General features: G+C 39.7%; 2 protein-coding genes across 6 annotated transcripts; one reads left to right on the forward strand and one right to left on the reverse strand.

Annotated features, from left to right (window-relative positions):
* Positions 1 to 2,018: 2,018 nt before the first annotated feature.
* CCDC32 (coiled-coil domain containing 32) lies at positions 2,019 to 11,162 on the reverse strand. Of its 3 annotated transcripts, none has more exons than XM_054971949.1 (5): positions 11,073 to 11,162; positions 10,795 to 10,847; positions 6,978 to 7,233; positions 5,753 to 5,909; positions 2,019 to 3,737 (listed from the first exon to the last, which is right to left on the reverse strand). In XM_054971949.1, the coding sequence occupies exons 3-5, from the start codon at positions 7,219 to 7,221 to the stop codon at positions 3,599 to 3,601; spliced, it is 540 nt and encodes a 179-aa protein (XP_054827924.1). In that variant the 5' UTR covers positions 7,222 to 7,233; positions 10,795 to 10,847; positions 11,073 to 11,162; the 3' UTR covers positions 2,019 to 3,598. The 3 variants fall into 3 exon arrangements, with proteins under 3 accessions (XP_054827924.1, XP_054827923.1, XP_054827922.1); XM_054971948.1 differs by having other exon boundaries at positions 10,710 to 10,847; XM_054971947.1 differs by lacking the exon at positions 10,795 to 10,847.
* Positions 11,163 to 11,982: 820 nt separating this feature from the next.
* Positions 11,983 to 26,829, forward strand: LOC129324668 (protein-L-isoaspartate(D-aspartate) O-methyltransferase-like). 3 transcript variants are annotated; one of them, XM_054972023.1, is made up of 9 exons: positions 11,983 to 12,151; positions 14,410 to 14,633; positions 16,737 to 16,841; positions 17,357 to 17,388; positions 18,389 to 18,493; positions 18,573 to 18,693; positions 20,697 to 20,782; positions 22,649 to 22,818; positions 25,560 to 26,829. In XM_054972023.1, the coding sequence occupies exons 2-9, from the start codon at positions 14,522 to 14,524 to the stop codon at positions 25,570 to 25,572; spliced, it is 744 nt and encodes a 247-aa protein (XP_054827998.1). In that variant the 5' UTR covers positions 11,983 to 12,151; positions 14,410 to 14,521; the 3' UTR covers positions 25,573 to 26,829. The 3 variants fall into 3 exon arrangements, with proteins under 3 accessions (XP_054827998.1, XP_054827997.1, XP_054828000.1); XM_054972022.1 differs by having other exon boundaries at positions 14,492 to 14,633; XM_054972025.1 differs by having other exon boundaries at positions 11,983 to 12,119; positions 14,492 to 14,633.
* The last annotated feature ends 405 nt before the right edge of the window (positions 26,830 to 27,234 follow it).

The raw sequence follows: 27,234 nt of genomic DNA on the forward strand, positions 1-27,234 counted from the left end.
AGTAAATATGAAGTTATGTACATGGGGGTTAAAAAAAAAACCCTAACCTCCATATTCAATTATAAAGTCTGAACTAGCAGTGACAAAATGGAAAAGATCCTTGGTTTCATAGTGGAGAACTGATGGAAAAATTGATTGTGCGTGTGGTAGGAGTAGGGCTAATCCCCAAATAGGAATTAAAGATAGAAAAGCCAATAATGCTTTATATAAGTACATTCTGGTCACTCTCTTTAAGAGCTTAGAAGAGATGCCAAAAGGGGCAACCGGAATGATCAAAGGGTTGGCACCTTTCCTACACGAAGTACTGAAATATTTGGGACTTTTTAATTTAGGGGAGGAAAATCTTAAAGATGGCATGATAAAAAAAATTCATGTCATGGAGAAAGCATACAAGACTGAGTCACCCACCGAATTTAATTGGCAGTAAATTCAGGACAAACAAAAGCAAGTACTTATTTCTGCAACATAATTAACTTATGGAATTCACTGCCAAAAATGTAGCAATAGGTCACTACTTAGCTTAGATGTCTTTAAAGTGAACTTAGATAAAATCATAGTAGATAAGTCATTGGTAGGTCTGTTGGCCATGACAGCTAAATGAAGAGTTCATTTAGAGACTCTAAGCCTTTGAATAACAGTTGGAAGACTACCAAAAAGACAAACAATTGACTTAATGTACTATTTTTGACTTAATGTACCATTTTTGACTTTCTCAGAATCATTTGACTGATGCACTTGGAAATAGACTAGAGGGACTACAGGGCCTTTAAAGGGGCTCTTCTTTTGTCTCATTTCACATTTGTATCTAAAATGAAAAGTTGGTGGGTGGGACTGGAAAGAGAAAATGAAAATTTAAGATGAAAAAAATCTTAGGCTATTTAGAAAGCCCAAGTTTAGAAAACAGGGAGGGTACACATCTCTGCCCCGTACACTTAGTACGATTTAAGGTCCCCTGCAAGATTGAACGCAGTTAATAATGAAGGTTCATTACTCCCTCTGCTATTATTAGGTCCAGGGAGAAAACAGAAAAGCATTTTAATTGAAGTCTCTTTGGAGTCTGGTGCAATTACTGCTATTAGTTCCAACCTTACCTTTTAAATAGACCCAACTCATCATAATGAAACGAATCCCACTTGACCTGTCAATAAATGTATTAATTTAGAAAACTGCTACATTGATTTGGAAAATCACTTAGTTGCAAAATGGTTGCATAATCTAAATTTAGCAGCAAATAAAACTATAAGCCTATATCAGAACGGATGACACCCACAGATTACACTGCTACGTATAGTACATAGTGCACAGGGTCCTGCCTCTGATGAATAGCAAACAGAAACGAGTATTGTATCGTTTCTGAAAAAAGACAAAATGATGGCCTCCACCATCCTTCTGGATAAGGCACTAATGTGAATCTTTTAAACTTTTTATTGGGATGTGAATCCGAATGAGCTAAAGACTTTTCTTATGTCTGCCCTCTTTTCCCCCCATGTCTACTTTAGGTTACATCCCACTTATTTCAGGAATCCCATGCAGTCATAAAGCATACCAGACTTGCGCTGTCTACTTGCTAAGAGGTTTTGTCCATGCTACGCCCTTCCCCCATTTCCTTTTTTATTTCACATGGTTAACAGAGGTAACTGCAGGACACAACCTGCTGCACTTTGCTGACCTAAGGAAATAAAGTGTCTGCCTTTCCCTAGGGATATGCCCTGTCCTTTTGTTTGTGTGCTACATCCACACAGTCTTGCTCTTAGGCTGTGAGCCCCCAAACAACTGCCTTCTTTCACACCTTCTCTGCAATTCAGGATACCACATGCTCAAGGACAATGCAATTTCTGCTGAGGCTTCTGTGGCTGAACAGAATGACTAATTTTTTTAAAAAGGAAGTTCCTTGAAATAGCATACCAGTCAGAGATATTTCATAATGCCAGAGATCTCCTGAGATTCCTTAATATCAGATTTATGACTACTTTACTTGCTTCTTTTTAAAAAAAAAGAGATTGAAGCAGGGCAAGTACTTAATTATCAAGTCTCCATTTTGCAATGATATAGTCTACAACGAAACACAGTAAGCCACAACGTAATACTACACGCTCCTACACAAATGTATATTTTGCTAAACTGAGATAAGTAGCAATTAAGATACCTTAAAAAATTAACTGTACAAATAAAATAAACCAATTATAGTCATATGCCACCAGTGCAACTGCAAAGTATCCAGTTCAGCATCCACATATATCAAAGCAGGACGCATCAAGAAGAGTTGGGCTAAACATGAAATACAGTGAAATAATAAAAAGTACATTTCCCAAGTTTTCAGATGTTTTGTCTCATTTGATAGACTACATTCCCCATTTCAGTAAAACAGAAACACTGCTCAGAAATTTCAAAAAGTATTTTCTACATGACGTATGTTGGAATCTCATATTTCGATTTGTATATTTTAATCACTGTCTTGTTCATTCAAATTACTTGCTAAATAAAGGTTTTGTTCCAGAATTGCTTCAGAAGTCATCAGCTAGCAGCGCCTTGCAACAATAAAAGCTGAGGAGGTTGTATAAGGAGAACTTTATGAATATATTGGCTAGAAACAAAGATAATGACAAATGATAATTCAAAGAAAGTCAATTCCCAAACAGTTTTAAATTCAGTTATATGAAAATGATCAAAGTCCTAACTGTTCATCAATTACAAATCTTTGTGTGGACAAAAACATCAATTTCAGTGCAGAGGACTTCTTTTGCTAGAAGATGCTTTTCATGCATCATACAACGAGTAGCATGTATCTTTCTTCCAACATTTTTAAAAACAAAGGAATAGTAGGGAGGGTGACTGAACAATGACCTCCCCTCAGCTGTCTTTCACCCATCACAGGAAAAGATCCATGCACCATTTTGGCTTTTTTAAAAAAGGACAATATTGGAAGACAGACATATGTGATGGTGAATCCTAAGCAGCATCTGCCTTAGGAATTACCATTAAGGAATGGAACATTGAAATTAAAGGAATGTCAGGTATGTTTCTATCAGTATAGTCCCAAACCAAGTTACACCCTTCTAAGTCAATAGGCTTAGAAAGGCATAACTCTGTTTAGGATTTCACAGTGTATGCTGGAATTTTGAAATACAGTCTTTTACACATTTCAAGGCAGGATTGGGGCCAGCTGACACAGCATGTATTACATTTATAGAGAAATTATACAAAAGAATATGTTACAAGGAATCTGTGTATACATCAGTCCTTCAAAAACGACACAGCAAGATGTTCTCAGCACAATGTAGATGCAAAGGAAGACTCATGAAAGGATAAAAAAATAATACAAGCTAACGATCTCTTAACTCGCATGTCATGCTCCAGTTCATCATATTAGCCAAAGCTTCAGCCACTTTGCTGCCTTTCTGCTCAAGTTGTGCCTCAGTAAATTACATACGACAATAATTCTGAGACACTTCACCCTGGAACAGCTGCTCTAAGAGAGGAAGAACTATGGAGAAAAAAATCTGAGGCCTCGTTTAACAAAGCATTGGCACTTCCCCCGCTTGCTCTTTTAAACACAAACTGTACTAGCCCCTGATATGAGGCAAGTTCAGACTGCATTTCACTGTTCTACAGCCATTGACTCATCTTCCGTCTCCTGCTTCTCTATGCGGGCTTCCAGGGGAATCAGATACTGTACTTCCTCAGTGCTGACTGCCACTTTATCAGGCTGGAGCCAGCGCTTCAAGTGTTCCAGAGTGCTGGGAGAAGGAAAGAGAGTACAGTTAAACCAAGGTAGCAGTGAGGGGGAAAGGGGACTAGCATCACCAGGCTATCACTGGTTTATTTTACCATCTTCCATCTACAGGTAAAGAAAAATAAAAATAAGCAATATACAATCCGTTAATTATATTTATTAATTTAAAGTACTGTTATCCCATACTCGTAAGTTACAGAGATAACCTGTGGCTACGAAATGCCAACTCAAGCAAAAGAATCTTTTGTTGCCTTTGCAAAATATTCAAACTTTGGCTAAACTCCAAGGACTGAGCAGCTACTTATGAACACCTATCCAACAGAGCTACGTCACACTGTGACTATATAATTTAAACTGGGAGGAGGGGGTATCACAAGCTTCTACATGCTAAAAGTTCCTTGCACAAAGAGGCTATATTTCTAATATGTTATTCTATATACAGGGAGTTTCTGGTATCATTAACTATGAAGTCTTGCACAAAAAAAGCAATTCAAATATTATATATTCCATTGCAGGAAATCATGAGGGGAGGGGGACATGAGAATTCCGCTGAGCCAGTTCTCCTTCCCATCTATTCCAGCCTTCCCTCTGCCTTGCAGCCTTCTCCTTTTCCAGCTTCCTTCCCTCTTTTCCGTCTATCTCAGCTTTCCCACCTGCAACGTTCCTTTTAGTCCTTCCTCCTTGCAGCTTCTTCTCTTTCCTTGCTTTGTTCCTTCCTTCCCTTTAGCCCCCACCTCTCCCTTTGCTTCATTTTTCTTTCCTCCCTCTGTCTACTCTGACTTTCCCTCACCTCCCATCTTCCTTCTTGTCTTTCCTGCCTGCCTATTCTTCCCTGCCCTCAACTTACCTCTACAGCAGCTACTGTGGTTTACCTAGGCAACCATGGTTGCCCAGGCAATCCAAAATAGGTGCTGAGATCTTGTAAGATAACCTCACAGAATCTCAGCATTTTAAAACTTTTATTTCATGCCTTTTCATTGAAGCTTCTTCTGAAAGCCTGAGGGTCCCCCCAGATTTGAAAGGTTTCCCTCTTCTTTACTTGGCAACATTGTGCAGATTTGTTATTCACACTCTGGGAGTAGATGCAGAATTAGATGTCTAGATGTTCTTAAGAGGTTTCTATTCATTGATCATAATATAACAATCATAGTGAAACATAGTGAAAGTAAGGATTAGACTGAATTGTTCCCAGAGGGCTACAATAAGCCATTAAAGACCCAGAGCATAAAGTGTACTTCTGGAGGATCACTCCTAGAGCACCAGCTAAAGCTTTTTTAAACAATGAAAGAGATCAGTTCTTCCCAAATCCCTAGCATCTTTCCATGCCACCTAGTCTCTCTCTTCCTCCCCCCCAACAGAGATTATACTTTTGCACTCCATGTCAACTAGTGTAGGAAAGGGGGAAAACCCTACCCACTCTTACATTTGTACTTAAAACTACCAAAATAACTACAAAAAAATACTTTCCCTTTCCTTCTCTGACTGCGAGTGTTGCTCCCTACTATAGCCACAGATATGCAAAAACATGAGGAAAGTGGACAGTGCTCACTCAGCAGTCAGGAAATTTACTCTGAATTGAGCATGAACCCTGGCAACACTGCTTCCCCTATGGGCCAAACGACGTTACATAGGAGAAGACTGATGACTGGATCTCCAGGCATTGCTTTTATTTTTACTTATTTATAGCTCCTGGAAGCTATCACTTTTCGTGTAGCAGCAGTTTTAGGGTGGAAGGGAAAGTGTTTAAACCATCCCCAATCTAACAATATGATCCTAAGAACACTCCCCTGGGAGTAAGCATCATTCAATAGACCTGAGTAGAATTCTGAGTAGACTTGCTTAGGGTTGCTCCCTTAATCTCAAGCTTCTATCAGACCCACAGCTGTGTACAGTCAGGGCTGCCTTTCAGCAAAACAGAGAACAAAAACACTGGGAGATGTATTCACAAATCTCCCACATAATGCATAGCTTGGCCCTAAAACATACATCCTGAGGGCACCGTAGGAGTCAGATTATCACCTCTCATCAGGTTCCATTCCCTCCACATAAAAGTCAGACTCAGACTTCTCCTGCAGAAACCTGTCCCAGCATTCTTTCTTGGCTTGAGCAAGGGTGTGCAGCATATCCTTGGAAGTCACTTCCTGAGATAAACCCTTTATTCTCCTCAATCTTCTCTCTAGAAAAACAAAGAAGGGGAATATGCTTTATCAGAATAGAATGGGAATAAGTGGCTGACTAAAAATCAGGGATTATCTATTAAAGCCATTAGCATGCCTTTAATACGGACTGCAAATACCATTGAAGGCATCCATTTTGCCATGATGGGATATTGATTTCTCTCTTATATCCTCAGTTCAGTTTTGTCAGACGGCAAACAGAACCAGCATGTGCTGGTTCAATGAACCATTTTTCGTTCACTGCCTATTTGTGTTCCCATTCTAAAAGCCACATTAAGAATGTGATATGAAATAAATGAACATCAGAGCCCCATTTACACTTATAATAAGCTGTGGAACTGCATGCTGGGAGAGTCACAGCTCACCCTTATGCCTGCTAATAGTTGAAAGGAAAGAATCAACTGATGTTATTCCATGCACAGCAATGTAACACAGAGCTTCATATTCTAGCTTTGGAAACTCAAGCTGCTTAGAGCTATGCCATTTTTTTCTGTTTCACAACGGAACACTAGACAGAGAAAGATAAACTGCATTTCTCCCTCTTAACTCAATATATTGGACAGAATGAGCTCATATCCTTCAGGCTTTTATCAAGGAACAAATGTGATTAAACTGGATAGCCTGGAGATTCTCTCTCTCACACACACACACACCATAAGGGTCTCTGTCAAGCCTGGGGGGGAGTGAAGAGATTACTGTGCTCCTTCCAATTTCCTTTCTGAAAGATTTTATATTTTATTTTTAAGTATAAAAAAATATCCAAACTGCATATATGAGGAAGAGAAGAATAATTATGAAAAAATCAGCACTGATAACATACTTCTCTAGTCCATGTCCTCCTATCACAGACTAACTCAACTGATTTAAAAAGGACTACTTTGGAGTAAATGAAGTTTAAAATAAGAGACTTCATTTTCAGTTCTTCACAGCTCCTTTGTTAGAGATGAAGAACATATATGTGTGATCATTTAGTTCGTTCCTAGGTTACATTAATAATTACATTATGTACTTCTCTGGAAGATTAAGCACAGAATGCAGATCTTTCAACAATCAAGAGAGATACTGACCTAAAGATGCCAAGTAGACCTCTGAATCCTTGAGTGGTGCCCAGGGCTTCAAGTTTGCTTGGAAAGAGGTATCCATTCCTTCATTCTGGCTTCCTACGTGAAAGTAAGAATCAGCAAAGGAATCTGCAAATGCATCATTTGAGTCTTCGTTCTGGTCTGGATGTGGAAGAGATGAACAGACTTCTGCCCAGAGGTCCTGGCTGGAGACAGTGACCACTGAGTCGACGCTCTCAATCATTATCATTATGGAGAAATCCTGAAAAACAAGAGGGTTTACGAGCTCTGTTGCTCAAACAGCTGCATATTTTCTTCTTCCTTTAACCCACAAAGAGTGGAAGTTGAATGATTTTTAGTTCTCAGGTTTAGAAGTGAGAAGTTTAACTTCTTAAATGAGTCGGGGGGAAATTCAAGAACCTAAAAATACTGACTCAAGCATCTCGCTCATGGATGGGAACTGAAATCAGCTTCTTTTCATCTAGAAAACTGCACTGGCGTATGAATTTTGCCAAAATTTTGAACACCTACTTCTGAGTAAACATGCATGGGAACAGACTGCTCAGAAGTATTTTTCATAATCCTGGACAGTTTGTTTTAAACACACCTTTAAAAATCTAAAAGTGTATTACAGGCAAATTATTTCCTCTACTTGTTTATGAGACTACTGGAACATTTTAGATAGTTGGTCTTCTGAAATAATCTATAGCATATCAACTAGATGGAGACCTAAGACCATATAATATTATGTCTTTACATGGCCTGTAGTGCTGTAACTACAGGAGGACAGTTGAAGTATGGAAATCATACTCTGTACACACTGGGTTTACTCATAGTCGTTTTAAAGATTTCTCTGCTGTCCAAAATAAATTGAAAACTGGCTGCAAAGATTACAAAGATGTCTTTCACTTTCATGGAATCAGAATTTCCTACTCTGATGCCTACATTTTTGTCAAATGAATGTATGAAGAGGGTGTACACACCTCTTTTGCTAGAGTATTATAGTTTATGAAAGCATTTTACAATCAACAGTATACTAAATTCAGAAAGGCCAACATCATGCTTAGGCAATAACTTTTATAATGATCACTTGATTTGTCAGATAATATCCCAATAGGCAAATGAAATTTTATGCTTTATGCTACTAACGAAGCTATAGCTGGACAATAACAGAGTTCAAAAAAGTAAGGCAACGCTTTTCATTTATAGCTTGAAGTAGATTTTTAAGTGAACCTGGCTCTACTGAGAGAAGTGTTTATTCTACGCAACAGTGTTGTGCAGCAAGACTTCTGTGTGAGCTTGTCTCAAGATATGCCTGACCATGGCATCTGTTATCTTCTTTCCACCTATTAAATTTTTTAAAAACCTTCAATAAGAACTGGGCCTCATTCAATGTTCTTGGAACACCCAAGTTTGTAGCGTTGTTAAAGCTAAACAGATCAAGTCATTGCTTGGATTGGTGATTTCTGGGCTGTGTCTAAAGGATGAACGGAATATAAATATATAACAAAACTGTGCAATTTCACTGCTTTAATTATGATTCAGCTACATTTTAATTATCTGCTTGTAACTATGCATTTTTTAAATTTCATCAACTGTTATCACCTGACTTGTCAGGAGAAAGGTGTGGAATACAAATGTCCTAAATAAATAAATAATGGAGCAAGTCAAAGCAAAGTGTACATAAACTGCTGTCGCGATAGTCTGGGCCAGGAATAGTCTGAAAACACATGATACTGTTTCACTGCTAAAGCTATGGAGATCTGGCCTTGGCTAGACTGCTCCCTGGATGACAAGTCACCTCAAAACTGCTTCAACAGCAACCCTAACAAGGTCTACTCAAAAGTAAATCTCATTTATTCATGGGGTTTACCACCAGGAAAGTGTTCTTAGGATTGCAACCTGAATTTCTTAGAAGAACAAGTATTATTTTTCAGAAACTGTATGTTGATGATGATGATAATAATATATTTGATTTCTAGCCCGCCCTCCCCGTAAGTGGGCTCAGAGCAGGTTACACCAATATAATACAGAATAAAACTATTCAAATACATTAAAACCAGATCAGCAATAAATGCAAATACAAATGTAAAGTATTTTTTAAATACAAAAGACGAGAAAAGAATACTTTAACAGCAGATGCTCAGGCTACCCAACCAAACACCATTTCATTACTGAGCCAAGTGGGACAAGGAAAATTGCCCCACAGCTTTCCACTGCAATTTACAGTCAGGAATGGACTGGTGGTGGTAGAAAGTGCTGTCAAATCACTGCCAATTTATTGCAATCTGGAAGGGTTTTCAAGGCAATTGACAAGCAGAGACGATCTGCCATTGCCTGCCTCTGTGTAGGAACCCTGGACATCTCTGGCGGTCTCCCACCCAAATACTAATCAGGGCCAACCTTGCTTTGCTTCCAAGACCTGATGAGATTTGGCTAACCTACACATGTATATTTGCCTCCATATTATTTTTATAATAATAATAATATTTTATAATATTTTATAATATATTATTTTTATATTATTATAATATATTATATATATTATTTTTGGGGATAAACAGGCACTCACAAAGGAGATGCACATTACAGTGTAAACAGAGCAGGTCTGATACATGTCACAGATGAGCAAACTGCACACTAATCACTGTCCTATGATTGTGGGACAGAAATAGTCTGAAAACACACGCCACTTGCTTCGCTGCTAAAGCTAAGGAGATCTGGCCTTGGCTGGACTGCTCCTTGGAAAAATCAAAACCATTTAAAAAGCTTTAAAACAGGTTAGTAAAAAACAATTAAACACAACAATTAAATAAAACCCATACACAGGAAGGGAAATAAGCAAGGGAATGCCCGATAAAACAGATAATTCTTCACCTGCTGGTGGAAGATAATGATAAGAGGGAGACAGACAGATCTCCTTAGAGACAGAATGCCCTAATTCCAAATATGGACAACTCATGGATGTGGGTAGCTATGTTGGTCTGCGGTAGGATTTGATTCCAGTGGCACCTTAGAGGCTAACAATTTTTCAGGATATGAGCTTTCAAGAGTTAGATGACAAAGGGAGCTCTGACTCTTGAAAGCTTACACCCTGAAAATCTTGTTGGTGTCTGAAGTGCCACTGGACTCAAATCCTATTAGAAGATTTGACTCACATTCACAGATATATCATGGTGTGTGTACTCACACATACTGGAAACGGGGACCAGCCACAAATTATCTGGTATTTCAGAGACATAAAGCCAAGCCTATATTGGCTGATTCCGCACACGTTGGATAATGCACGTTCAATGCACTTTATCAATCGTTTGAGGTGGATTTTTTGTTCTGCACACAAAAAAATCCATTCCAAATGATCTATAAAGAGGATTGTAAGTGCATTATCCAACGTGTGCGGAATCACTCAGTGACACTCACATAACAGACAGTGTTAAGGACAAGCAATTGTTTCCACTACCAGGGTTTTAACGTGTGATTCTTCTGTTACAAAATAAGGCCAAGACAAATAAATACTAGTTATCTACTTATTTCATTGTATGAAGCAACCCTTGCAAAGCTGCCCTGTCTTCAGATAAGCCACAACTCCATTTACTGCCATGGGGGTCTTGCGAACAGAAAGTAGTAGGGTTGCCAGCTTTGGGTTGGGAAATTCCTGGAGATTTAGGGGTGGTGCCTGGGGAAGGCAGGGTTTGACAAGGGGAGGGACTTAGCGAGGTATAATGCCACAGAGCCCACCCTCCGAAGCTGCCATTTTCTCCAGGGGAACTGATCTCTGTAGTCTGGAGATTAGCTGTAATTCCAGGAGATCGCCAGGCCCCACCTGGAGATTGGCAACTTTAGGAAGAACCTCAGTGAATTTTCTTCCAAGTAAACCTACACAGGAAATAAGAACAAAATATCTTCAATATAATAATAATCGCATCTCAAAGAAAAAGTCAGGTCAGAACAAGAGCACTCTGGGGGAGCCCCTTTCAAGGCCGAGAAGGGCATTTCGGGCCAGGGGAGCCGGGAGAAAGGAGCTCTCGGGTGGGCCACGAGGGCCGGCCTCTCTCCTCCGGTCTCCGCGCGCACAGGTGCCCTTCCACCGCCCTCCCCTACCTGGAACCCTTTCGGCCACTCCGACCCCTTCCTCAGCTCTGAGGGTCCACAGAGGGCCACACTCCCCGTCCCCGGAACGCTGGGCTGGATCGTTGCACCCAACCGGCCAATCAGTGGACGAGGCGGGGACATGTCGCTACAGGCAGTAAAAAGAACCAATCCAGTCTTGTTCTTCTGTTACTAAAGCGGGTGGAGAACAAACAAGAGGACCAGGTCTCTGGAAATACGTCCGGTTCCCAATTGGCGTCAAGACAGCGCTCTATGTGAGGAGCGGGGAGCGGGAGAAATGGTGTGAAATTTCATAGGGATTAATCTCACAGTCTCGAATAATTCAGGCAGGAATAGAGGCTGTGCTTCCTTGCAGTACTTATCGTGTTATCTAAATAAAAAGATAGGCAAGGGCGACTTTTCCCTCTGGCAGGTCCCATGTGTTTGAAGTCTCTCACGCCAAACTCAACCGTTGAAGTAGAAATGAGACGGACTTCTGTTTTCTAAATTTATGGATACAGTAGAAAACAATGGTGGGAGGAGGGAGATAGAGTCTTCATCCTATTTTTTTAAAGGCGGCAATTGCAAGTGGAAATTCAACAAGCAACTCAGATACGGGGGGTAAACTGCAGCTGTTGAATTTCCTCTGGTCACAGCCCTTTAAAAAGAAGTTTCAGCCCTGCATCTTTAACGTCGAAACAAAGTTTTGGGTGAAGGGGGTGATTGCTATAAAGCACAGCGACGAAAAGGGGCCACTCATTTGCTTTGTCCGCACTTTCATACTAATGTATTCCCACCATTCTTGCCCCGCACGGGGGAGGGGTTTTTAAACAGAACCGGAAGTGAGAAATATCTCGAGATACCATTTTTTGTTTACACGTTTTGGGAAAAGCGAATGAGGCCGCTCAGTGTAGTTAAAGACGACATCTTGAAGCCGGGCAAAACCACTTCCTTTGCGCTTTGCGTAACTGACCGTACGGTTCTCTTCTCCCTCCCCCCGCCCCATCCCTTTTGCAAAGCATTAATAGTACCCGCTGAAAGAGGGGGTGGCGCTACAATGTGAGGATAGGAGTGCTTGTGTGGCTGCGCAGGTTAGTTTGTGGTGTCCCTCTTTGCTGCTCGGTGCCTAGAGGTGAAGGGGCTTTGGAAGACTGAGGGGGTTCTCTGATCTGCTAGCGGTTGTCTCGAGATGGGGTTTTTGTGGGTTTAATTGGGGGAATGTGTTATCAGTCCTAGAGGAAACGAGGGAGAGCCACCCAACGTCCAGGGCCTCAAGCCACCCAGTCTATACTTAGGGCTATCACTTCATGATTTGTTGTCATGGTAAGGGAAGAGGGTTATTCCTCTGCTGAGCCCTGGAGCGTGAGGGCCCTTCATTATGTTCCTTTTCTCTGTAAGGCTGTTGATATGCTGCCAGTCTGAGGAGCTGAGGACTAACTTGCAAGTGTTTCCCTGCTTGGTGCTTGATTCTTACTGAAAGAGCAAGATTTGGGTCCAGGAGCGCCTTAAAAGACCAATTAGACTAGCAGCAGTCTTTGACTCTCGAAAGCTCATACTATGGAAATCTAGTTGGTCTTTAAAGTGCTCCTGGGCCCAGACCTTGCTCTTCTACTGCAGCCCAAAACGGCTATCCACCTGAGACTGACTTCGTGGTTCTTACTGGAGACTGTCTGAGTCATTTTATAGGCAAGTTCTTTGCCAATGTGGTGTTCCCTTCAAGTTATCCTCTTGACATGTTACTTTTTTATAAAAATTGTGCTGTATGTGCAACTGGAAATCTGTGGAGTCATAAGAAAGAAGAGTTGTTTAACATTTAAATGTCAACCGTATGTAGTGGCAGCAGAGAAAAAGGCAAACTCCTTGTTGGGGCTTATTAGGATATGGACTGAGAATAAGACAGGAAACCTTGCAATGCCCTTGTACAGAGCCATGCTGCAGCCTCATTTGTAATATGGGGTACAGGGCTGATGGCTCTATCTCAAAAATGTAACTTGTTTAACTGTAATTTAACTTGTTACAAATTCTAGATGTTTGAGTCGCATTTCAGTGCCACAGTTCTCTTGATTTATTCAAGTATAGCCATGTTAGTCTTTACAGAAAATAAGAAAACCCTGTTTCCACCTTTAAGCGAGTCTGCTTTTTTATTTACAGAGCACGTGTTTTTGTAGGCTATTACTGCTTCATCAAAGACTAATGGGACTGTTGGCACTTCCTGCTGCATCGTATTCTGCCTTGATACAATTCCACTAAGGAACTTTTATTCCCCCAGTACAGCTGCTTTATATTAGAGAGCATTGTATATATGCCACAACTGGTTTACATTCCACTTTTTCTGAAAGTAGCATCATTGATCAGAATAGAATTTCAGACTTTTTGTGATGCACTGCAATATCTACAGGTGAAAGCTGTGGGTGATAATCCTTTTATGCTGTAGAACTTGCTTAATTGTAACACTTGATGTTTTTGTCTCCAGATTTTCCTCATATTATCCTAACATTCTAGAATTACTGAGTATTTCCTCTGGTGATGAGATCATTATATAATTACTTGCCAGTGGAAACAGAGTAGGGAAGCTAGCTAGCGGGTCTTCCTGGGAACCACTAGGTTGGCTCCCTTTTAGAAGAAACCCAGAAAAAGAGATATGAAGGCAGGCTTCATTTTCTTATCTGAAATAACAAGATACAGTATACAGAAGAAGGCAGAGCCCAGGCCAATTGTGACTTCAATAATCAATACTCTGAATTGGCTCTAGAAGAAAATTGGGTACATAAGCCAAAATCAATACAGTGCTATCTTAAAAAGACCTATCTTTGAACATAAAGCAGTGGTTGAAATTGGAGATGGAACTTCATTTTATCTCTCCCTCTTCCCCAGTTTCTAAATAGGATATGTGAGGTAGGAATTAGCATGAGCAATAATATATCAAAGTAGGAAGGGAGGAGAAATTTCGTTCAGTTAGGAATTCTTTATTTATTTGACTTATATCTTGCCCTCTCCACGAATGGACTCAGGGTGACTCAGGGAATTACCAGCAATGTTTGTCCTTCCTTCTCACAGCTTTTGTAAGTAGGATACTTTAAAAGATCCTGACTTGCATTTCTGGAAGCTCTTAAAATAATAGCATGATAGCTAGTCCACATATAATAGATGGAATTAGGGCTAGCCTGGCTTTAGGAGTGTGTTGTACTGTACTTGTAATGCAGAAAAAACACTTGCCAGAACGAAGTGGCACAAACTGTCTTACAAATGTCAAGTAGTCTTGTGTTTGACTTCAGCAGCAAACGCATTTCCAGTTTCCTTTTTAAACGTCTGTGCATCTATTCTTAAACTTGGCTGCATCTGCTTACAGAGGATTTGGTTTCTGTTGGGTGATACATGAGCTTGCCCTCCACATTTTTTTCCTCTTTGCTTCATCTTGACTGGCTGGTCAGGCCTAGGAACCCTCTGTATATTTTTGTGTGATGAGCTGTATGGTGCCTTTTACTACCTTGCTGATGGGACTACTGCTGACCAGAACCATGGCCTGGACCTCGACTGGGAAGACACATGCTGAACTGATCAACAATCTTTACAGTGAGTACATATGGCTGTCCGTGGTCAGGGTGCAAAGACTATTCTTGCAAAGAATAGGCTGAAATAACTGGATATGTGGGTAATTTGTAGGCCTCTTTAATTTTAAACTTTAATTTTACTCTAACACATGCTAATTTATTCTTAGTAATGTTGTCTCTAACTTTTTTAAAATGTTGATGTCTGTATGGAATCTGTGATGATATGGAGGCCACTGTTTTGTAGTGATTAGAGTGTTAGACTAGGATCTGGGCGACCAAGGCTTGAATCCACACTCTGTCATGGAAGCTTGCTAAGTGACCGTGGCCCAGGCATATACTCTCAGCCTAGCTTACCTCACAGGGTTGTTGAAAGGATAAAATGAAGGAGAGAACAATGTAAACCACTTTGGGTCCCCATTGGGGGGGAAAGTAGGGTAAAAATGAAGGGAATAAATGTTGTAATTGGATAGGGCTATAAGATGAGTAATGGGTCCATGTCATTCTAATTACTTTGGATTTTTTAGTATTAATTCTATAAGCAAGAAATAGCCTGAGCAAGAAACCTGTTGTAAGTATTTAGTGTAGGAAAAAATTGACTATGGAGAGGATGAAGGGTCTGAGCTCCCTTATTGTTATCCTAAAGGGGGGATCTCCTTGTGAGTTGAGGGAATTAGCATTCAAGGGGATGCAGTGAGAGGAGGTAACCGGGATATCTCCACCAATGTATACCAGGATTATTCCCTTAGAATATTCCCAAGTAAACAGGCGGGTTTACAACAGGCAAGGTTTCTTTATTAATGGGGCGATAAAAGGCAAACACGCAGAAAATCACACACAGCGTGGCTAAAAAATCAGGGAGAGAGAGAGGTTTAGGGAAGGGTGACATTTACCAGTATAGGAGAGTAGACATCCGTAGAGGCAGCAGCATGAGCAACCAGTGCTTTGCAGCAAGAAGGTTCAGACATGTGTCTGAGGCTGTGCATATGGATCCAAGGAACACACATACAGCACATGCCTGGGGGCAGCCTAGCTATAGTGTAAAACAAACATATCCTGGAACAGAATTATATCTTTTGCTCCCAAAACAATAACTTATTGACAACCGGAGGATCTATCGGTGAGAAGGGTGTTTGATGTCCTGTGATTGCCTGATGGGAAGGGCTTATCAGGTCCCTGAATAGCCTAATTGGGAAGGTGGGTTAGGGAAGGTATGGAAGGGTGTTAATTATTTAAAACTCCTGGAAGACCTCTTTGTTTCACTTAAGTGTTTCTCCAGGGCATGGAGTGGCAATTAGTCAGTCTAACACACCTTCTTGCAATTTTCCAACTCCAGCCAGGGTTGGCATCTGTTCTGCCTTACCCAGGCTCTGTGTTGTGCTTAAGTCACATGAGGAAAAGGGGTTTATGACATTCCGTATTCATAAACTGCCCTTTCAGTATGGAGAAGGGTATGACTGCTAACACTACAGCTGGTGTAAATAGCAATTGCTTCTACTAAGTTTCCTTTAAAATACAGTTGTGCTCAGTATCTTGTCCTCTTCTCAGTAGTGATCTGAAATGTGAACATGTTCATGTCTCTGCTGCTTGTATGCCTGCGGGCACTGCTGTAAAAAGAAACCTGGGTAACTAACCACCATTCTTTCTGTATCTGAACATCCACCTATAATATCTTGATTGGAAATTGAGACACCCTTGACGTTCTGCCACAGGAGCTGCTTTTCTGTGGGCTCATTCAGAGTGCAGCTTCTGATGCTTAAAGGCATATGGATAGGACCAATTGCATGGCTCATCCCCTGGCATGTGCTGTAGTGTATAGAAGGCACCTGACAGAACACAGTGTTGTCATTCCTCCAAGCTAAATCTTGGTAAAGCGAGACGTCCTCAACCGTCTTCTTTGTGGTCTGAGGTAAACCCTATTTCTTATTTGGTACTTTGTCATGTATTATGACCTCTAAAGAACACCTTCCTTGAAGACAAAGTATATTTCTTATTTACATGACGTCCAGTCAGTGAGCTAAATAAGTCTGTTGCAAGATTCTGAATAACAATCTGCTTTGTGTATTTGGGTTCACATGAATTTATATATCTACTGTCTCTTATTCTTTTCCACTTCCCTCTTTTGTAGAAAATGGTGTGATTAAGTCTCAGCGAGTCCAAGACGTACTATTGGCCACAGATCGAGCGCACTATATCAAGTACTTTCCATATATGGACTCTCCTCAATCCATTGGTAAAAAATGTCATAGAAAATTAATAAAGAAACTGTTACACTTTACTAAACATCATAGACTTGATCTTTGCCTTCTTGGAATATACAAAGATTGAGAGTTCTGCTCTGTGCTTTGGCTGCATTAGTGGATTCTGGAAACTTTTTTGTAGATAGAACAGAAACATTATTCTGCTAATATATAGGAGAAGAGAGAAAGGGGAATGGTATAGCCCAATCTTGTCAGATCTCATAAATTAAGCAGGGTCAGTACTTGGGTAGGTGACCACCAAGGAAGTCTCTGTAGAGGAAAGCAGTGGCAAACCACCTCTGCTTCTCACTGGCCTTGACAGCCCATTGCTGGGGTTGCCATAAGTCAATTGTGGCTTGATGGCACATACACACACAATATGTAGGAGACAAAGCAGGAAGTCTTGGGTCTTTGAATTGCCTAGGAAAATTGGAGAAATGGGATTTGTATATTGACAAAGCCATAGAAAATGATCAAGTTATTACTGATGTGAAAATGTTTCTTTCAGGGTACAAGGCTACGATCAGTGCACCTCACATGGTAAGACCTACTTTCACATGTTTTAAATAGTATTTAAAAATAAATGTGCACTAATAGTGTTTAGTAGAAGGACTCTAAAAGTGTTGGAACAAATGAAAATGTCTTGTGTTGCATCTGATCTGCCTTTATCTACCTTAGTTGTATCTACCTTAGTGCTGCCTGTTCTGATTGACAGCACCTCTGAAGCCGGGGCATCTTCCAGTCCTGTTCCACTTCAGTGGAAATGCTGAAGATTGAATCTGGAATCTTCTGCATGCAAACTACATATTTTTCCACTGAAATATGGCCCTACCATGTCCTGAAAGCATTGTCAAGTTCTTTTTTTGCCTTTGCCACCATTTAAATACTCCCATGTGCCATACAGATGCATTGTGTCTCATGAAATTAATATTCTGGGAGCTTTTGTTGGAGGATTTCTTTTTCTGCTGAAATGTCTGCTTGGTGTCAAACTGATCTCTCAACTTGCATTCAAATTCTTGGGAAAAGTGTAAGAGTGTACATACCTAGAGTTTGGTGGAACAGGAGCATAGTTTGGTTGCAGGCATGGTACAATGTGAAACAAATAACCTCATTTGCAAACCTTGTGCTCAAAACTGTGCAAGTTACAGCTGCTTTGTATTACCTTTTATGTGAATCAAAGAGCAGTAAGACAGTTTCTAAGACAGTCAGGTCAGGATGGTCAATCACTAGAGTGGGACATGTGATCCCTAACTGGGGATAATAATATACTTTGTAAATTGCTCTGAGTGGGCATTAAGTTGTCCTGAAGGGCGGTATGTAATTCTAATGTTGTTTTGTCTCCAAAATCATTCAGGATTGTCCTGGAACTATGCAACCTTCCTATTTGCCTGCCTAAATGGGAGGTTTGGGAAATCCCACTATATACCGTCTAAATTTTTGCCAGTATTGTGTACTTAACCTTTATTGGCATTGGGCATGGGGATCATAAAATAAATTTCATATTCTCCAATACACAGATATATTGTTTGTTTTTCTACAGCATGCTCATGCTCTAGAGTTATTGAAGGACCAGTTAGTAGAAGGAGCAAAGGCACTGGATGTAGGGTCAGGAAGTGGATACCTCACAGCTTGCTTTGCTAGGATGGTAAGCAGAATCTTTTCTTAATTTCTTGGGAAATTTGTAGTAACAACATAGCTAGAAATGCATGTGGTTCCTCTTACAGGTGGGTCCCACAGGAAAGGCAGTGGGAATAGAACACATTGCAGAACTGGTTCATGAGTCCATTAGAAATGTCAGAGAGGATGATCCAACTTTGCTTAGTTCTGGACGTGTGAAACTTCTAGGTGAGTTATTTAGATTGTAGTGTTGGTACAAATTTCTTCACTGGGAGTCATTTACTTTTATCAGTTGATGTAGACTTCTTCAGCAGTGGTAGTACTGTTTAGCAGTAACGTTAAGGTGCATTTGATTAGGGTGTGAGAACTGTTGCCTTCCTATCACTAATACCAATTTTTATGATAAACTAAACCTATACCATTTATTTTGGTGAACTGCAAGGCTTCTCCTTATACACTGAAATTATCTGAGGAGGCCCAGAACCATGTGCTATCTTTGTTGGAGGCTAGGCTGATGATCACAAAGAATTAGGGCTTTTGTATAGTATAATCCTCGTTGCGGCACTCCATCTGTGGAGTTGTCTTGTGGGGTTCCACAGGGCACAATCTTATCACCCATGTTATTCAACCTGTATGTAAAGCCTTTAAGAGAAATAATTTGTAGCTATGGAATTGGATGTCATCAATATGCAGATGACACCCATCTCTCTCTCTCTCTCTCTCTCTAAATCACCTGGTGATGCAGTAGAGGTTTTAAATCGCTGCCTTGACAGCTGTGGTCAGTTGGCTGAAAGTGAACAAACTGAACCTGAAGCCAGACATGGCTAAAGTGATGCTGGTTGGAAAAGCAGAGATTTTGAAGGACATTGTCCTCTCCACTTTCAGTGGGGTTCAGCTGACCCTTGCAGGCTTGGTTAAGAGTCTGAGGATTATACTGGTCCCAGAGCTGTTGCTAGAGAAACAAGTTAATGCAGTTAACTTGAGCCTGCCTTTCTCACCGAGTCCCAGTGAGAAAGGCAGGCTATAAATAACATAAATTTTTTGAAGGTTTTTGTTTCAGCAAGTCTTTAGATGAGAATGTGCATTACCTCTTGGTAACTAATTAGCTAGTGTAGGTTTTGGAGTTCAATAAACATTGTTTTGTGTTTGATTCTGCTGCTGATATATATTCTGCATTATATGGTAGCTGTGTACTTTCAAACTGGTAACCTGTTAGTGGCCCTTGATGTTCCATAGAACCTTATTTGGCAGGGTAAATATTTTAAACTGCATTTAAAATGCTTTGTATTGAATGTAAATTAATTGTGCTATCTGAAAATATACGGAGAGGCAGATAATGTGCAGTGAATTATTTAAACTTCTTGCTGTTGCACTTTCTGGAGATTTTCTAAGGTAAGCAAACTCGCTTGATGTTCAAGTAACACTGAAAATGCTTTTGTAGGGGAATTTATGGCTGCAGCCTTCACTAAGAATTAGAACTGTACTAGGATGTGAAAATGTTTTGGAGTGTGTTGTATTGAGATAGCTAAATCAGGAGTCAGGAAATCTAGGGGTCCTAGTTGGCAGATACATAAATAATGCCTAATTCTGTTGTTCAAGTCTGAGGAAAACATGTAATTCTCATACTACTACATCAAGTGCTTTCAATCCAACTCACCATTTCAAATTTAATTTTTTATTTCTATAATGTAGTGATTCTAAATCTTATTTAAGTTTTAATGAAATCAGTGGAAGTTATGTGGAAGTAAGCATTGCTAGTCCCTGGATATAACGTTAGTGATGGTCATACAAGATGGCCTTTTAAAGCACCTTTTAAGCACTTTAAATACAAAACCAAATCCTGACTGTTTTCGTAGAAGACTTATTTCAAAAGTAAATATGCAAAGGAGTCTATAATTGAATCCTTACTGCGATCCCTACTTTATAACCAAGTATCTGAAAGTATATGTGATAATTAGTTATTGAAAATCTAAAATCCTTTGAGCTTGTCATCTGTATTTCTTCCTTCTATTGTTTGCTTTCCCAGTTCCATTTAGCCTAGAACATAATATTGAAGAGCTGGATATCCCTCACTGTGGTTTTCATATTCAGTGTTGGGAACCTCCCAATGCTAACATAATCTGTATATAAGTCTCTCCTACATGTAGGCTTCAAGTGAAAGGCAGAGCCAAATGGTTTAGGAGAAGCTGCCGTCTGAACAGGAACCTTCACTGCACATTCTCTCTCCACAGCTGGGGATGGCAGGAAGGGGTTCCCCGAAGAAGCCCCTTATGATGCCATCCATGTTGGAGCAGCTGCACCCACAGTGCCAAAGGAGGTAAGCCAGAAAGAAACAGGGTCTGTCTTGATAGTGGCTTGAGCCTTTAAAGAAGTTAATTATTAAATCTGTTACTAAGTTTAGAATACTGTTGTGGAAAATGTAATGTTCCATTGTCATTGGAGAATATAGAGCAGGGAAGCTTTGCACATCAAGATTTCTGTTCAACAATGGTTTTGTGTGTGGAGACATGACTCTTTATGAAAAAATGAGACGTTTAGGAGGGAAAATCAATAAAACTCTTTACTACTGGCATCTTTCCATCTGCCAAACTGCAAAAATATTCAAAATTCTTTGAAATCTTGGTGGTTTGCGACTTGAAGATTTATTTAACCCCTCTTGGAGTATATAATGAATAATATTCAATAAATCAATTTATAATTTAAGTGCCAACAGTGCTCCAATAAATAGGATAAATTACATACAATTAGTACACAATTCCATCATTCCATAAATAGATAGATTTGATTATAATAAATAAATTTATAATAATACTGTCCAACTGGTGAGGATGAAGTGTCCTGAATCCAAAGATCAAAGTTTTTATGATGAATTCATATAAGAGCCCTAGAAGCGCTTGGACAGTATCCCCCTTTGTAAACCCTCTCAAAGCTCTGATACGGTGTCTGTGGGTTTTGTGAAATTCTACCTCGCAGGCAACTTCACAGCACTGGCATCTTGGCATCTTTGTGATTTTGCAGCCTTGGTGGCATCTGTATAGCGCTGGAAGAAAATTTGTATCTGTGCTTTGAGAGAGTTTACAAAGGGGGATACCGTCCAAGCGCTTCTGGGACTCTTATGTGAATTCATCATAAAAAACTTTGATCTTTGGATTCAGGATACTTCATCCCCACCAGTTGGACAGTATTATAAATTTATTTATTATAATAAACTATTTATATGTATTTATGGAATGATGGAATTGTATACTAATTGTATGTAATTGATCCTATTTATTGGAGCACTGTTGGCACTTTAGTATTATAAATTGATTGATTGACTAGTATTCATTATATACTCCAGGAAGGGTGGTTTACAGTATCTCTAGTGTTTAGTCCTGGAGGAGCCTTTTGTGTTCCTCTGGATTTATTTAACCCCTGCTAGAGTCCTATCTGAATTAGAATATATTGGACTTAAATAAAATCGTAATTAAAATAGTACAATTTAACTAGATTCCCCAGAGTCTCTCTTAGGTTACTGATGACTTTACCAAAAATGTTTCCCACTGGCAAGTTTATTCATTGCCAGACTGAATGTAGAACGAAATCTGCCATACAGGTAAACTTAAGTAAGATACAGTATTTACTGAACCTAAGTAAAACAACCTTCTTCAAAACAATCAAGAGCTGTTTTGGAAATTTGGCAGCTATTTGTGATTTTCATTTTTTGAAAGACCATTTAGATGGCAAAATGTCATTTCTTTGGTAAATAGAACATAGCATAATTAACAAAAGCCCTTTTAGAACATGAGATTTTTTTCTATAAGGAATAATTTCGCTGGGATAATGTTTAATTGATACTGCATATTTGTTCCCTTGGATATTCCCTTTGGAAATAACTATACTTAAAACCTCCAGTTGCAACAGAATGGTCAGTTACAGTAATTAGAGATGCAAAATAGGTAGAATTGTATCTTTTTATTGGTATAGGAGTAAGAAATTGTTAGCTTTATCCCAGCTTCAGTTATAAGTAGATGAAGTTTGCATTCTCAGAGAATCAGTAATGAATACTTTCTTCCTGCACTTGCTATAGACCTGTTGTCAGTATCTGGTTTTAGCTTTCTTTTCCCTGTTATGTAGAGAGACTGGATTTCTCAGTTTCCATTTTAAGTTCCATTTCCCTAATTGATTGTTTTTGTTTTACCAGTTGCTGAATGAATTGAAACCTGGAGGACGACTGATTTTGCCCGTAGGACCTGCGGGTGGAAACCAGGTTATGATGCAGTATGACAAAACTAAAGATGGACAAATTGTGGAAAAACAACTGATGAGTGTAATATATGTTCCTCTGACAGATAAAGAGAAACAGTGGCCTCGGTAAAATATTAATTAGCTCTTCTACTTCTCTTTTCCAAGGCACAGTTGGAGAAAAGCTCACTTTTCTTAATAGTGAAAAGAAAATCTTTAGCCACCTCTGCTTGTACTAAGCAGTGTAAAGAGTGCAGTGCAGCTATTATAAAAGCTCTGAAAAGCTCAGAGAGAGAAGTCCCTTGGGAGCCACAGGAAAGAAACTCAGAGCTTGAGTTTCTTACTCCATACAAGGCTGTCAGTGTTTTGCCACTTTAAAATTCTGCCACAGATGTAAGCCTTTAAAACTAATAATTATATTGATAGGATCATGTATATGAATGGCCCTACTTTATCCCTTACAACAACTCTGTGAAGTAGGATAGGATGACAGATCAATTGACCTGTGATACTTGTAAGCATTTGCCAGTAAGCCCCACTGAATATAATGGGATTTACTTCCACGTAAACCTGCATGAAATCAGGCTGTGCATGTATTTTAAAAGATGAACTTGTACATCCTGCACTGAAGCTTGTTAATTTCACTTACTGCCTTTAGGCTTTACAAATACCTTTCCCCTGTGGTGTAAATAATACTTGAAATTGTTATTCCTGCAGCTTCAGCTGTAATAAACACAGCTACTTACAGTATAAGGGGGAAATCATCATTTACATTTAGCTGTTGTTCACAGGAAAACAGTAGGACCAAGTGTTTGTGTATCATGTTCTTACAGGATAAATAAGGACATAACTACTTGAGAGTGATATATAACAGGGTAGAATGTAAAATACATAGTAGAATGTAGTTGAAATAACTATTGCGGATGCATTAACAAAAGGCCAGTAATCTAACTACTGACACTCAAGAACCTTGAAGCACATGTGCACAGTGTCTTCAGCCCAACTAGCATCTGCTGGGAAAGGGCTTAATCGATATAGCCATATGGGCATAATCCTTTCCTGTATCATGGCTCCCCTGGCATGAGGGTGTGGCACAAAAAGTTTGGTATAGCTGGAACTGAGGAATGGATGGGTAGAGTTTGTTCCTGAACTCATGCTGTACTTAAGAGACATTTGCAAGGCTTTGAGAAGTCATAGGGAAGACAACTGTCACTCAGCATGAGATGATACAGTGGGTTCTGGTTAACTACAACTACATTTTGCAGTCCTCTGAGGAGAGAGCCCCCCAGGGCTTAACCGAACATGTATGTTCCCCCTCTCTTTATCACCCCCCCACAACCCACTGTTCACATGGATACATACAAAGCAACTGGAAACTCTCTCAGTTGAAGAGGTACGGGCAGATAGGGATAGGAGTGGTACACACAGACTTCCATTCCCTAGCTCGCTGTAAGCATGACTATGCACCATGTGAAACTGAAGAGGGGAGAGGAGAAAACAGGGATCCTTCTGGAAGTACCTGACAACTTCATTAAGAGAGATACTGCGAACTATGACCTACAAATAAATGCACGCAAATTACCACAGCTGACAGCAGAGCATGATTTCCTTGCCTCTTCCTTCCCACTGCAACCTAGAAGGCCGCTGGGGGAGGGGGACATTGGAGGTCTGGAATAAGAGGGGAGAATAGGTGAAAATTACCTCTCTTCTGTCCATGGAAATACTGGTTCGGATCTTACCTATTGTGCCCGTAATTCTATACTGAGAAGGGAAAAATAAAACAAAGGCAGGTGTACTATATATTCTTGGACTAAAAATGGAAAGTAAGCAAACACTTATGTGTCTGCAGCATATGGCTCTTCCTGGGTCTTGCTTGCTCTATGGTGATGGAGCAGAGTAAGAACATGATGCAGATGTAGTTTGCTTCCAGTAGCATTTTTTGTAAAATAAACTTGTAGAAAGGAAAATTCTTTGGCTTAGAAGATTGGAAGGCACCAATTTCACACCCATCTAGCTCCCTGCATTTCTCATCTGATTTTTAGCTGGAGTTTGGAAAATAAATGTTGCCCTTATCTAATGGATGGAAGCCTATTTCTTTCCATGCACTCCTTTCTGAAACTAAAAAGAGTCCAGTAGCACCTTTAAGACTCGCCAATTTTATTATAGCATAAGCTTTCGAGAATCAAGTTCTCTTCATCAGATGCCTGATCAAAACTGGGCATCTGATGAAGAGAACTTGATTCTCGAAAGCTTATGCTATAATAAAATTGGTTAGTCTTAAAGGTGCTACTGGACTTTTTGATTTTGCTACTACAGACTAACACGGCTAACTCCTCTGGATTTCTGAAACTAAAGCAGTGTTCGTGACTGCCCACTGCTACTGTAAATGAATCTTGAAAGCACTCGTCACCGTTCATTTACAACATGTTTTCTCTCCGATGAGAAAAATCTTGGGATCCTCACAGATGTCTCAGTTCACCAGTCCTGCAGTTGCTAAGTATTTGCATATCTGCCTAATGACATTTCTATTCCAGCTGTGTTGCTGTTTAATTGACATAAGCGGGCAAAGAAGTTTATGCCACAACAAATGTTCTTCATCATTAAGGTGCCACAAGACTAGATACGGGTTTGGCTGTACCAGACTAATATGGTTATACCTCTGGAATTTGGCTGATGTACATAGTCCGGTCCTTTAATACATTTGAGTTCCAAGGGCTAAGACTAGAGAAACTGTAGTGATTCAGAGGATTCTTGGAAAGCTATGTTGCTTTAGTTTTGGGAATATTCCTCTTGACAGTTGTGTGAACACTGTATTTTGGGAAAGGACACTGAAGTATGATATTAACAGTTCATTGTCTCTCTTTCTCTAGGGACGAAATTTAAAAGATTTAAATCATTTGTAAGGATCTCTTGGGAAGCATGTGAAACTGTGCTTGGAACAGGCATTTATATGCTGCATATACAAATACATAAGGCTTTGGTTTTTGAATGAATCTTTTCTCTACCCCCCTTGATACCCAAAATTGTATTTTTGATAGTAATGGGGAGAGTGTCTGAAGGAAAGCCTAACAACTGACACAGTAGCTTTAATCCCAAGAACCACTGCAGCAGCGTGACTCAGCATTTAAGTAAGTTAAAGTTAACATTGGTCCAGCTGTCCTTGCCTGTAGATTATAAAAACCCTGTTTGCAAAAGTGGAAGGAAACATGCATATGGTATATTTTAAATGAATGTAGGTAACTATCCATATTTGTTAAGATGATACTTGGAAAATATTCCCATTTGATCTTCTACTGCTGAAAGTAATATATTTGTAGTACCTTGAATTTTAACGGCTTGGTTAATAAAATATTAAATCTGGATCTTGCTTTCTTTCATCTATTCATTGCATGGAAGTATTATGCAGGAGCGGACTGAGCTCTTCTTAGTCTAGCATGTTATCCAGCTGCTCTTGGGTGACCATAAGGATATCATGATGCTAGGTTTCCCTTCTGGTCCTGAGATACCCGGGTCCAATAGCACCTTAAAGACCATCCAGATGTTCTGCTTTGGGTGGGGGACAAGAGTGGTCATGGGGGGAAGTGCAGAAATCGTCCCAGATACAGCACGGGAAGCATTGCTGTGCAGGGCTCTGGATCACAAGAGACTCCCACTCCCAAAAAATCACCTGTTGTGGCTGTGGAAGATTAAAGGGTTTTTCTGAGGATTCCTGTCCTAAAATCCTATGTGAGCATTATTGATCCACACAAGAAGCAAATTTGCCTCAGTGGGCAAATTCTTTCTCCCTCACTGTAGAGATTGATCTTGCAGTGACATGAGAAGATTCCTTTCAACTGTAGACATTTTTCATTGTTTTTGTTCCATAAACTAAGATTTTAACCTTGTGTTACTTCCCAGAAGCATTTTGAACCCATAACAATAGTATGACTTCAGCATTTAGATGTTTATATTACAGTGAGATCTGACTGTCCTGTCGATCAGGCTTGTTGGGTGCCATGTATCCTGGGAAATGTAATTCTGAAGGGATGTTTGTATTAACCTTTTGATCTTTTATTTGGTAAACAAATAGAAATTATTCTGTAAACAACTAGCACTAAGGGTATATAAGATCATCTGATGTAATTGGTCTTTATGCATATGATCGAGAGAGAGACAATATGCATCTGGATTTATAAACAATAAAAAAACCATTTTTCTTTATAGATCACTGTTTTGGTGTCTTAATTCTGTGTGAGGTTATTGAGGTTTGAATTGGGCAATAAATCCTTTCATTTTCCAAAGCATAAGCTTTCGAGAGTCAAAGCTACTCCTGATGAAGGGAGGTTTGACTCTCAAAAGCTCTCATACCTTGGAAATCTAGTGGCACCTGTAAGACTAACAAAATTTTTGGTAAGGTATGCGCTTTCGTGAGCCACAGCTCACTTCTTCAGATCTTAAGAAGTGAGCTGTGGCTTACGAAAGCTCAATTTCGTAACAAATTTTATTAGTCTTCTAGGTGCTACGGGACTCTTGCTCTTTTCTACTGCTACAGAAAAACTAACATGG

This window comes from Eublepharis macularius, chromosome 2 (genome assembly GCF_028583425.1).
Source record: "Eublepharis macularius isolate TG4126 chromosome 2, MPM_Emac_v1.0, whole genome shotgun sequence".
NCBI lineage: Eukaryota > Metazoa > Chordata > Lepidosauria > Squamata > Eublepharidae > Eublepharis > Eublepharis macularius.